Source organism: Astatotilapia calliptera, chromosome 10, assembly GCF_964374335.1.
Source record: "Astatotilapia calliptera chromosome 10, fAstCal68.1, whole genome shotgun sequence".
Lineage (NCBI taxonomy): Eukaryota > Metazoa > Chordata > Actinopteri > Cichliformes > Cichlidae > Astatotilapia > Astatotilapia calliptera.
In genome coordinates this window covers 20,675,101-20,687,979 of record NC_137431.1, presented here as the reverse complement: position 1 = coordinate 20,687,979, position 12,879 = coordinate 20,675,101, and the positions used below count along the sequence as shown (strand labels likewise).

The 12,879-nt window shown below is 39.0% G+C and overlaps 1 protein-coding gene across 3 annotated transcripts in view; it reads right to left on the bottom strand.

The window, feature by feature from the left end:
• Positions 1 to 1,738: 1,738 nt before the first annotated feature.
• The window catches only part of crebrf (creb3 regulatory factor), a 33,920-nt gene continuing 22,779 nt past the window's right edge, over positions 1,739 to 12,879 (bottom strand). For all 3 annotated transcript variants that reach the window (XM_026181832.2, XM_026181830.2, XM_026181831.2), the window contains exon 10: positions 1,739 to 12,277. In XM_026181832.2, the coding sequence (XP_026037617.1) occupies positions 12,159 to 12,277 (119 nt within the window). In that variant the 3' untranslated portion in view covers positions 1,739 to 12,158. The remainder of the gene's footprint in view (positions 12,278 to 12,879) is intronic.

Below are 12,879 nucleotides of genomic sequence, written 5' to 3'. Positions count from 1 at the left end.
GGACCAACGGTAGTCGGATGTTAATTATCCGTGGAATAAATAAATATGTTACTTAAAATGGAACAAAAAAAATACTTAAATAGGATTTTATAATTCCTTTAAAAAAAAGTGCAGTTACTTATCATTCTGCAGCTTCCACTATAATTTTGTCCTTACTTATTGGACAGACAGGATCCACACTGAAATTTAAATGTGTTTTCAAATGTTTAAACATCATATAAAACAGAACCACTAAATAATTTTAAGTTTGTAATATATAAACTATACTTAGAGAGTCAAAAGTGGCATTTTTAACTAAAAAAAACTACTAAAATTAATTCAGCCTCGGCTGTTACTAATATACTCTTTTTTTTTTATTAACATCATGGATAGAGCCTGTACTATTACTTTTCTACTAAGTGTTAGTATTAACAGTACGTACTGAAAAGGGGGGTCTTGTGTCATTTTTACACCAGCTAATTTTGTGGAAATCCTGTAAAGGAAAAAGGAGGCCCATGTCTGATCCGTGTTCCCAGCAGTAACCCTGTCAAGATAATAGACACAAAGACACAGACAGAAATTTCTCCCTTTTTCTGATAGACTTTGTGCTTTGTCTAAACAGCAACAAACCAGCAAAATATGTACAATACAAGAGTGGAAGAGCTATTTTAATGTGGTCTTTTTCCATACTGTTATATACAAAAGACAATAAAACCATGAATAGAACTTAATCATAAGCACTTCCTGTTTAGATGCAGCCCTTTTCTGAATGTGTCCAAACCTAATAAACACATCAGTGAGCCACATTGTTGCTTTGGGAAACATTTTCTTTCATTATGAAAAGGTTGGGAGGGGGAGAGACGCCATCCCACACACCACTGCGGTGTACATGTAGGGCATCAAATTATATTAAAGTATTTTTTTAAAAAAGAATCAAGGAAATTATGTATGTAGTAGAAGCAGCTGTCTGCTTTCAGTTGTAGTCTCCCAATGACATTTGCTGGTGGTAAAAATAAATTTAGAGCCATCAGCAGAAGTGTTCCTATCAGTGGTTCTCTTTGGCTGGATAAAGGCATCTCTCCATTTCACAGGCACTACTTGTGGAGGAGATAATATGGCATTACTCAAAAATCAACCAGAAACACTGGTGAAGATCTTAAGTTTCACTTCGCTTGAATGATCCCGTTTTATTTATATATAGATTGTGCTGGAAACATTCCTCAGACATTTGGGTCCATACTGACATGACAGCGTCACACAGTTGCTGCAGGTTTGAGAACAGTGAACTCACTGTCGTGTTCAAGAAACCAGTTTGAGATGATCTGAGTTTTGAGCAGCTATCGTAAAGGGATAGACATGCTCACAATAATACTCAGGTGGGCTGTAGTATTTAAATGATGCTCAGTTTGCACAAAGGGGCCCATAGCGTACCAAGAAAGTATCCCCTACAACATTACAGCACCGCCACTGTTGATATAAGGCAGGGTGGATCCATGCTTTCATGCTGATTGCACCAAATACTTATGCTGCAATTTTAGTGAGCCCATGCTGATTGTAGTCTTGGTGTGGTCTTCTGCTGCTGTAATATTGGATCTGTTGTGTACTCAGGAATGCTCTCCTGCATATCTTGTTGAACTCTTTATGAACTCATTTGCTTAAAATACATTTTTAAGCGACGAAAAATTCAAAAATCATTTATAAAAATCAGGTTGGAAAACTCACACACACACTCGGTCAGTTAAATAAACAAGATTCAGACTGGGGTGCTAATGGTTTTATTGTTTTGATATTAAAATCAATAAACATAATCAGACAAACATGGTTACAAGCAGAGCTGTGGTACCAACTCCTGGTTGATACAACAGAGAAAAACGATTAAAAAAAAAAAAAGAAGAAGAAGAAGGAGAAGAAGAAAAACAGAAAATAAAGAGAGAGGCACAATTACACAACAGAGATTCAGGGCAGGTGTCTGCAGAATGTCGAGCAGCCAGAGACAAAAACTGTCAGAAGCTCTGAAAGAGAATCGGGCTGTTACAGTACAAACCAAAAAATAATAATAATAAAATAAAGGTCTTTTACTTTTCCATGCCTGTGCATAAAGCCACCCACTGTGCCTCCAAGAAGAGAAAAAATAAAAAATAAAAATACAACGTTAAACAAAAAGTTAGTCAAAACAAAAGTATAAACCCAGCACAACATTTATTACACAACATAAATATAGCAACTGTCAAGATATTGTATTTGAACAGGCATATATGTGAACTACAAATATAGATGTCATTGCTAAAGAGAGGATCAAGTTAGTTTCAGCAGGATACACTTTTTCTGCAGGTTTTGCTTCTTTATGAAATTATAATCACCAAGAGATCTATTATAGAGCACTTAGCAATGAAGTACAGCCCTCCTACTGAGACTGGGGAGAGGAACACACACAGGACTAACTACAGAAAGATCCCATGCTGTTGATCGAGTCAAATACCATACAAGACCAGAAGCATCGTAACAATGGCATGTAGCTGTGGAGCTCAGTATGGCCGATACCTTCCACATCCGCTACATGTTTGGACTTGTATGGATTTCCTATTATAATCCTCCGTCTGTCTGTCATTATTAAAATTTATAAAGAGAGAATAGTAACCAAACAGATGCCGTCTTTTTTCGGTAAATGTCTCTTGCTTCATGCATTTTGGCAAGTCTGGAAGGAGATGTAAATCATTGCAGTGTTTGGATGATGAGTTGGACGTATGTAGAAATAGAAAGAGGGGTTTTCTTTTTTATTATTATTATTAAGTGTGGGTGGTTGTTTGCTTGAATCAGTCTGCCGGAAGAGGAGATTAACCCTTCCCCATCATTCATTGCAAAGGGGAAGGTGAGGGGTCTCTGCCCACCAGCCTTTAGTGGCCCCTGGCTAATCTCAGGGGTTCCCTGACAAGACAACTGCGAACCAAAGCCCTTCTGATAAAAATTAAAATTAAAAAAGCACCTAGAAGGGGCAAAACATCTCTGGCGCAGTGGTAAAGTTTTACTTCCTTAAAACTAAATTTTCCCCACCAAAAGTTAGAGACCGCAAACAAGCCAACTCCTGACCTCAGCTCCGTGGCGGTGGAGCACCTGAACCTCAGCCCAGAGTCATGACCAAAGAGTCACCTAAAGGCAAGGTTCAGTCTGGTGACCCACCGAGCTTTTCTCAGGACTTATTAAACTTCCGCTTCATGGGCCCCACAGACAGCGATAATTCAAACTCACAATGAAACTGTAGTCTGACTTGGACCGGTTTACTTAGAAAATAATGAATTATTTTTATCTCCTTAGACCACCTTCAGTCTTAAATCTGCTTAAAGTTTCATTTTCAGTCTCCATCTCTAATCACAGCAAACATCTGAAGTCTCTTTTGGTTGCCTGGCCAAAAGAGAGTCCCCATATATATCTATATCACCTAAAAAAACAAACGTGCATTTGTGACTATAAAGTACTGGCAGAACTGCCCTACTTTGTCTCCTGTTTCCAGTATTTGTGCTAACTGGCTGCTGGCTGCAGTGACATCAAACTTCTCAGCCAAGTTATAGTAAGAAAACAAATCATCTACAACTTAAAAATGGTTGCAATGCTCCTTTAATGGAGGGAGTCATTATTAGACTATTATGCAAGAGGATGTCTGGGTACATGTCAGCAGAGAATATCTCATGAAGCTCAGTCACACCAATCATAACTCTATTTGCACAAAAAGAGTAAATATTTGTAAGTAATAACTAATATAGGACAATTCCTTAATTTTAGTTGGATTCACATTTGACTTTTTTTAAGTTTGTAATCGTTATGTTAAAGTGTCTATTTTCCAATTTGTGATAGGTGAGCTCAGTTTATTTAAATCTAACTGAGCATTAGTTAGTGACATTTACATCTCTAGATGCTATTACAGGTGTGTACATAAAAGCTATTTACAGAATAGGTTGAGGGAAAAAATTAAGATATACTTCCCAGTTTTTTTTCCAGACTTTTTGCTCATGATTTTGATTTTTTTCTTCTTCTTTTTTTCCCCAGTCAAAACTTGAAGATTGTTTCCAGTGGTCCCAATTCTCTTCTATACTAATTGGATCTTTGTCAAAAAAATAAATATATATAATTTTTGTATGAACAGTTTCTAGTTTCATTGTGACTTTGATTAAGATCTGTGAATCTCATGACAAGTCTCTGACTTGTGGTAAAGACTGCTTTAGTGGAAAGCTTTAAAGTCTAGCTCCAATCACTGTCTCCTTGCATTGTTAAATTAAAGGACCGAACAAATAAATAAAGAAATGGCAAGAACACTGGGATCAGAGAAAATGACAATAAAATATAATTTAGGGAAAAAAAGTGCAACATTTGATAGAGTCAGAGCATAAATATCAAACCATATTGATAATAAAAAAAAAAAGATTGAAACACACAAGCAGGACAGCAGCCATTAAAAGATACGACATTCATGATCTTTCTGGATCCTGATGACAAAGAGTCTCCCTCTGTTGAGACAACAGGAAAAGCTCTGCCAAACGCTCGTCTGTCTGTATGATCCTGCTGAGGAAGACTAGTCTACATTCATCAGCAAAGCAGCAGCAGCAGAATTATATACCTCGCTATATCAGCATACAGCAGGTCAGAAGTCAGAAACACAAGACTGACCAGAGTCATCAACAGAAGGAATAATATGGCTAATACAGCTATTTAACACAGCCATGTTAGCACCCAGCCACTGACAGATTAGCACCACAGTGTACCTCCATGCTCAGTTTGTCGCTTCATTCGCAACCTGCGACTCAGTGCCAACACTGACTTCAAGGAGGGTCTGGCACTTCATTATAGCAAAGTTAAGAAATGGAAAGTTCGCGTTTATTTGGGATCTTTTTTTTTTTTCCTGTCTCGACAAGGTCTCAAAAGGTAGCAACAGAGTGCTCCGTGTCGAAACCTTAGAAGAAGAAGAATGCATTTTAATTGTCTAGGTAAAAAGCAGGCCCAAGTCTCCCTCTGTCTCAGACACAGTGGAAGTTTGCTCTTCTCTACGCGGACACACCAGCGGTGATAGCAGCAGCAGCCAATGCAGAATACACGATAACGTGGCATAGTGGGCAGAGAAAGAGTTCAAAACAGAACCAGGTTTCCCAAAACAATTCAATTTACAGGTTGTCTTTTCTGCTCTTCTTCAGCAAGGCTATTCTACGATCGAGACATGACTAACGGCTCTCATCTGCCTCTTAGGTTGACTATTGTATAAAATGCACTGATTTAGGGTTCAGATGAGGTTTTCATTTCATTATTGAACTTCAAGTTTAGGTTTTGGGAAACCCAGTCCCTGGTTTCTGTAGGGAAACCCCCTCCAGACTGACAGAAGGTGCAGATTTGTGTTCTCATATAACTGATTAAGGCACCTGGTTCAGCAGGCATCATATTCAAAATATTTTTTTTCCTTCTAAGTGTACAAACCAAGTGCAAGGTGAGTAATGCTGTTGGTCTTTTAACTGCCACAGGGAGGGAAAAAAGAAAGATTGGGGGGACAAAAAAAACCCAACCAAACAAAAGAAAAACCCCAACAGGTATGTGTGGTATAAATATACTGTAACTGTGGTATGGACACCCTAAACCAAAATCTGATGTCTCTTTGTGCTCATTCAATAGCAGCAAGTATGAAATCATACAACAGAGCGTACAGAGAGCCCAAAAAGCCATGCAACAACTTTGTGACAATGAACACCCTTTCCTGAATTCTTCCCGATCTGCGAGGAACTCACAGACTTGATTCTCTCAGCGCTATGCAGGGAATCGCCATGCAGAGACAGCTGCGTTCTCATTTTAGGGGAAAATGTGGAGGGTAGTAGTACATGTTTTTGTTTTGTTTGTACAAGCAACAAGGGTTCAAACAAGACAGGATATACATTTGAAATGCCAAAAAACAAAACACAAAAAACCCCTCAAAGCCAGACTCTTAGACCTGACAGCACAGCTAGTCCGAGGTTAGGTCATTTAACATTTTTATTCCTGTAATGATTTTTTATGGTAATGTCTATTTTACAGGGTAAGAAGCTTCCTGGAAACAATTACCATATGTACTTTGGTACCAATAAAGGGGAACAATAAGATCTTTTTTTTTAAAAAACAAAGAAAAACTGGTCACATGACTGTCCTTGTAGCTCTGTTTTGGTCTCTACCGGTTGTTGGCTGCAGCAGACAGCCATCTACTGCAGCCAATAAACCGAGACGATGAGCACGAAGCAAAACCTAAAAAAAAGAGTTTACATGTAGACAAACTGATTAGTCCAAGTAAATAATCACTGTTTATAATTCTGGCTATAGATAAATGTCACATTGAGCTGACATGCTGGACTCCAATAATATAACTGGAAGTTTATGATTTCAATACTTTCTCCTGAATTAGCACCAAATTACACAAAGCTGTACTGGAGGAAACTGGACATTTTTTTGGAAATTATTACACACTGTAAAACAAAGCATTACCCTATTAAAAATCATCTCAAGAGCACTTCTATGCACTTAATTGCACTCATTCAAAACTGCTCTTTCTGAATGAAGCTACATCCACGTGATCTTTAACAGAACCTCTGTGGCTTTGAGCGGTGGTATCAAATCCGTGAGACTGGCTTTTACAAAAGAAGTATTGGTACGCTTAACAATAACGATCATACAAGTCGATAGCACAGAAGCGGTGTTGTTGTTTTAAACAAGAAACAGTACAACTCTTCCTCTGATTGGTCCGACAGTGAGTCAGTGAAAGTGATCTGGGCGGAAGTCTGATCTGATCATAGTTACACTGAATGAAATGGTCACACGGAGTGTTTTCTGTAAACACATCTGAATACGGGTGCCTTTTTTTTTTGTTTTTTTTTTTTATAAATCCTCGTAGCATTTCTCGGGACAACGAGACGTAATCAGCACCATGTGACAAACCCCAGCTGGATCACGACTGGAAATCAGAGTGGAAACCATTCAGAGAGGAAGATGCTGCAGATTGTGTTTGCAAGAAGACCAAATTTGGACAAAACGGTGACATTTTGTGAGTTTTTTTGTAACAAGTCTGTTGGCCTTTGCTTTTAACTTTTATAGAGCATTGCACCATAGTGATTGACATTAACGATTCATAACGCACACACACTCTCTCTCACACACATACAGTACGCACAATATTTTGTACAGAGTAAAGAATGGCGACAATAATTGGAATACATAAATATACTTTCTTTTGATTTTTATATATGTCATCACATATGTCAGATAGAAGAACGATATTACCCTGATTTGCTGAAGAAGAGCTTTATGGATCCACGTAGCTTTTATTGGACAAGAGTAGCACAAAGTTACACACTCTATTAGCTTAATATTTGACTGTATAGGATTTATGTAATCAGAAATAAAAATTTAAAAAAAAACAGAAAAGAATAAAAGGAATAGTTTTACTGGCGTGGATTTTCACTCATTTCCTTAACTGTTAAAATGCCACAGAGTCTCCTGGTTTGAATGTAAAGTTGCACAGCTTGCGCCTATTCTGTTAAATGTAAAAACCTGTGAGGACTCTTTCTTGTAACCAGCCTTGTGATCGACAGCAAAACACACGCACGCTTCTCTTGTCAGCCGGCCGTCAACCAGCGGCCCTTCAACCACTGCTGACCCCTTGCCAGACCTGGATGAAATTATACCCGAAAGCATCGCTTCCAAAGCAGTTCAAACCTTTGGAGTCATTTTCTTTCAGATACATTTCATCACGTCTGCTACTTTAGTCAAGGTTGTTTTGAGCCAGTCAGGCTGAATTGATTTGTTGTTGTTGTTGTTTACCATATCGGCAGAACAATGTTAGGCCCCCCCCCACTCTGGGCAGCCGACTTTGTCTGCCATGTTGTTATTTTTGTTTGTGTGTGAAAAGTTATTTAAGAAGGCAATAAGTGTCCGGATTGAGTCTCCATTTGTAATTGGCTTGCCATACAGTACAGTGATATAGTAACTTCCCCCAAGGCGGCCGGGAGCAACGTCTTTCAAACAAGCTCTTCCTGGCCGCCCCAGGCTAAACCCTCCTCCTCAATAAGTCACAAGTAGAAATCAGTTTACAAATGATAACAATATAGCTCTCTGAAGAAATGTGTCTACACTGTACATCACCCTGAAGAGGAAGCCAAAGCAGAATCAGTTTTTCCATAGGAAACCTCTACTGAAGGCAAATGAATCGTGACGCCAAGGGGGTCAGCATCAAGATCAACGTAGGGGCCCTGGAATCAAAACCCTCTTGTTTTTTTTTTTTAAGGTTTTTTTTTAATAATTTTTGTTTTCTTTTAAGACCACAAACATACTTTCACTCGGTCCCTGACCAGGAAATAGACCTATCCTGTCAAGACACTGGGCTTCCCAAAGCCATGCAATGGTACGCTCTTGTGCGCTCATATCATGTCATGGCTCCAGAAATGTGCAGATCTAACCCTCGTCAGGTCGTACACCTGCCCCTCGCTAGTTTACAGACCTAGCAGAGTCAGGCAATAGACCTATCCAAGCAAGTAGTCGTCAAGTACACTTGCAGCATTCACGCCAGGCCATTTAGCAGCAAATGGAAGAGAAAAAAATGCTTTTCTTTTCTTTTCTTTTCTTTTCTTTTTGTTTTTGTTTTTTTTTTTCTTTTTTGGACAAAGTGCTTTCGGTTTTTTTAAACATATAAGATAGAGTATTCTATACATATATTTAACATTTAGAAGATACATATTAACTTATAGTTTATTTACAAAACTGAATCACTACTAAGAAAATAGCTATGGACGGTAAGGGGAGAGCAAGTCATTAGGCTACAACTAGTCTAAGAATCAAATATGAATCATGGATACTCGTCATTCTAGTTTCAGAAAAAGCACCATTTCTCCCTTTTTAGACGGAACGGAAAACAGTAAAAAAATCTATATGTGTGTGTGTGTGTAGCACTAGCTGTTATTCAGTCACACAACACAAACTTTATCATCAGCAGACTCACGTCACGCCAGTCTGAATTCAGCTTTGTCAAATTCACATTTTTCTCGTTTTAATATGACCTCCAAATAAATCAATTCTGCTTGAATTGTGAAACATTCCCAGAATAGGTAGCATCTCCTTAAAGGACTTTACCGTAACTGGTAACCAAAGTTATTCTTTATGTCTGTGACCAGTCAGGAAGGATATGACTAATGGAGATTCAATTCAGCAAAGCAAGGTCAGAGGCAGCGATGACCATCTCAGGAAAATACACAATTCAACCAGCTTCATGCTTCAAGACAGAATACAACAGCATGCAAAAGTCTGGGCAAGTTTTACTCTGTATAGCGGACTAATATGAAAAGGCATAAAGTTAAAGATGGAATCATTATCTTTTTATTTTCCTCTTATATCAAAATGACACCAAAAGGTGAAGCTGTAGCCTGATAAGTGTATTTTCTTTCTTATTAGGGCTGAATTTCCTCAGCAAAGTGGGTGGCAGTAATGATGCCGCTTGGAGTAAAAATGAGTGTCAACCAGATTTTTTTTAAAATTGTTGTTACACTGATTCCGAGTATTATATGTAGATTATTAATTTGCATGATTAGAGTTCTTTACATTGCTCGTCTTTTTTTTGTTTGTTTAGATCAGTTAGATCATCTGCGCCGAGACTTTTGCACGCTGCTGTATGCATGAAAATCTAAACGACAGCGCTGAATCCAGATCAGCCACACTCAGATGGCTCTGGCTTTCTTACACCATCTGACACAACACTGTATCTCGCTCCTTATCTGCTCTCACGCTAGAACCGCCGACAGCGGCACTTCAACGTTCCCCCTCACAGACCCCTCAAAGTAGACCAGCACTTCGCGGCATTGTGTTTTATATAAATCCTGTCTTGATTCTCTGTATTTCAAATCAGCCAGCTAAGAATAACAGAAAGGGTGGAGCTTATAGATCAAACCATCAGCCAAACACCTCCACCTGTGACCAACAAACACTCCCAAACCAACGGGAAATCTAGCAGGCAGCTAAAATACAAAAATATAACAAGAGCATGTTTTTTTGGTTTTTCTGTTGGGTTTTTTGTTGTACTCTAACTTTCTCAAAGCAAGGATAGGCTTTAGAAATGTGTCATGCTTAAAAATGAATCAATTGTCATGAAAAGTGGCGTTTCACCATTCATAGATATATCATTAATGTTTCTATGTACAATATTCAGTTAATATATTTGTCTATAGACCTCATCTACATACAGAAATCAAACAAGTGATACAGGAACACAAGATTTTGGTTACTGTTTGAGAAATTTTAACAAGCAAAAAAAAAGAAGAAGAAGAAAAGAAAATTGTAACATAGCTTATCTAGTAGCACTCTTGGTATTCATCCTAGCTAGCGCCATTAACACAATGAGCAGGTGGAGGGAGGAATCAGTTCAGGAATGAAGGGCTTCCTTAAGCAATAAATCTACTGGAGAAGCCAACAGAGGGGTTCAATTTTAGATTCAAAAAATAAGAAGAAGAAGAAGAAGAAGAAGAAGCAAATGAATGTTCCTTTTCTGTACAGAATTGGACCCAAGCTAATTTCACAGTTCTATGAAGTCCCTGACCCTCCCACAAATCTTACATTCAATACGGCGTCAGGTAAGCTGTGCAAAACCTTACTTTAACTGGCTGGTCGCCATTTCGTTGCATGTGTCTTTGGTACAAAACATAATCAAAAGATAGTGTGCAAATATTTTTTTGTAACTCTAAAAGAAAAATATCTGTCATCCTTAAACCCCCCCCCAAAATCCCCAAAGACGAAAGTACCAAAAACCAAAAGTAATCTATTGCAGAGCCCTCCTATATACACAGACTCTGTGGCATCACGCGACAAGAGCTTCCATTTGTTTATGTACATTCAGAATATCTTCGAAACAGCTGAAAGACACAACAAACTCCACCAGCGTGTCCCTCATCGCACTCGCTATAAGTAGTCCTTTCCTAGGCTGGGAGTTCTGGCCGATCACCTCTCCTCGTTCAGCCCCGCTCACACTCACTCACTCTTACAGAGACGCGCGCACACACACACACACACACACACACACACACACACACATACACATACATACACAAGGCACAATGAATAGAACTCTGATCAAACACTAGTATGAACACACCAAACTGCCTGGTCATCTCTACTGTACAAAAAAGGGAAGCCGGTGCCGTTCGCTGGGAGACACAGTTATTTACAGTTTCCTGGAGGAGATGGATCACTGTTTATGTCATCTCTATCGCCGCCAACAGCACCACCATCATCATCTTCCTCACTTTCTGTCTGATCCCACACTGGTCTGTTCCACGCAGTCCAGTTATAACCAGCACAAAGGCCAAAAAGCACCATGCTACATGCGCTTCCTCTTCACATGGTCAACTATGAGCCGTTAAGCTTCCTCCTGCCTGACACGAGCTTCAAACCAGCAGGACGCCTCTCGCTTAATAAAAGCTCTAATGATAACTCTCAGCTTTATTGTTTCGCAGGGATGGCATGAACATATTTAGGCCTTCAATACAAAATATTTCTTGCCACCCCGTAACGCCTCGGAACAAGCCGCTTTTTCCACTGCAGCTTACAAGGCCATTTTCATCAAGGTGCTTTACTCGATTGGGTTCATTTGACAACCTCAAGTCCACTTTTGTTGCCCTGTGAGGTGAAAGTCTTCTGAGAAATGATAACTGGAACTTTTTTCATGTAAATTCGTCCTTTGTCACTACAACCTCAAACAAACGTGTGAAAGTATTCCAGTGGTTACGCTCATGCGGCTGTTTGTCTCAGCCTCCAACAGAAACAACCCTACACAATGCTATGTTAAACACATCTAATCATCACCAGTGGATTTAGGACGTGCTATTAGCTATACACCTAACCATCACTTGCTTTTAGAGGCGCTTTTCCCCCCCAACGAACGTTCACAATGAGTTGGGAGAACTGTGATGCGCTGATTCTGCACGCAGTGCGCAGAGCCAGAAAGCTAGGGTGTATGCCATACAGATGACATGGCAAAAACAAGCACACATACCTACACACAGGAAGTGGTATGTGTGTTTGTGTGACTAACAATGTGCATGAAAGTCTGGGTTGTAGGGGCATGCAGAGGGGAGCATAGTTACAACAGGACAGCACGATCGTAATACTGAGTCCACTGCTCTCAGTGGAAGGCGGCCTGTCTAGATTTTGGAGGTGGGGACTCGCAGGCCGACCAGTCCGCCAGTGGGATCGCCGCGTCCTGTGTTCTCCAAGATCTTGTTGACGAAGTCTGAAGTCTGCCCAGCAACAGGTGATGGCACTGCACACACAGATACAAAGATACATTAGAACATGTTTATACTAAATACTAAAAGTAAAGTTAACTTTTACTTTCAACTGAACTAAAATACGTCTACTGTATCGATCAATTTCACTGCCTACCTGAGCCATTAAAGCTGCTATCATTAGGATTATTAATTTATTATTATTTATTGATTTTATTTTTCATTGCGTAGAAAGCATCTTTATTACTCTTTTATTTAATTGGAGGACTGTTGATGTTTGCCTGTATACACCAAGCTCAGCGGTGCTTCCAATTTTGCTGTATGCTTGTACTCAGCTTATCTAATTGTGAAGGTTATAGCTGACTGAATATGGTGATAAATATAATCAATGCATCTGCCTATTTATTGTGGTTATCACTTTGATACATCATTGATTATATCAATTATTCATTATCAAATATATTTGATAGTTTTGCAATGAATTTAATTCTGATGGTCTTTAAAATGTTTTTTAAGTTATTCTTAGTCATCGTTCACAGTCACCGTAAACTACAGTATCTCATTGATTGGTGGCCAGTCAACTGTAAAAAGACCATATTATGCTAACTTAGAGGTCCACGATTTCATTTGGGGTCCT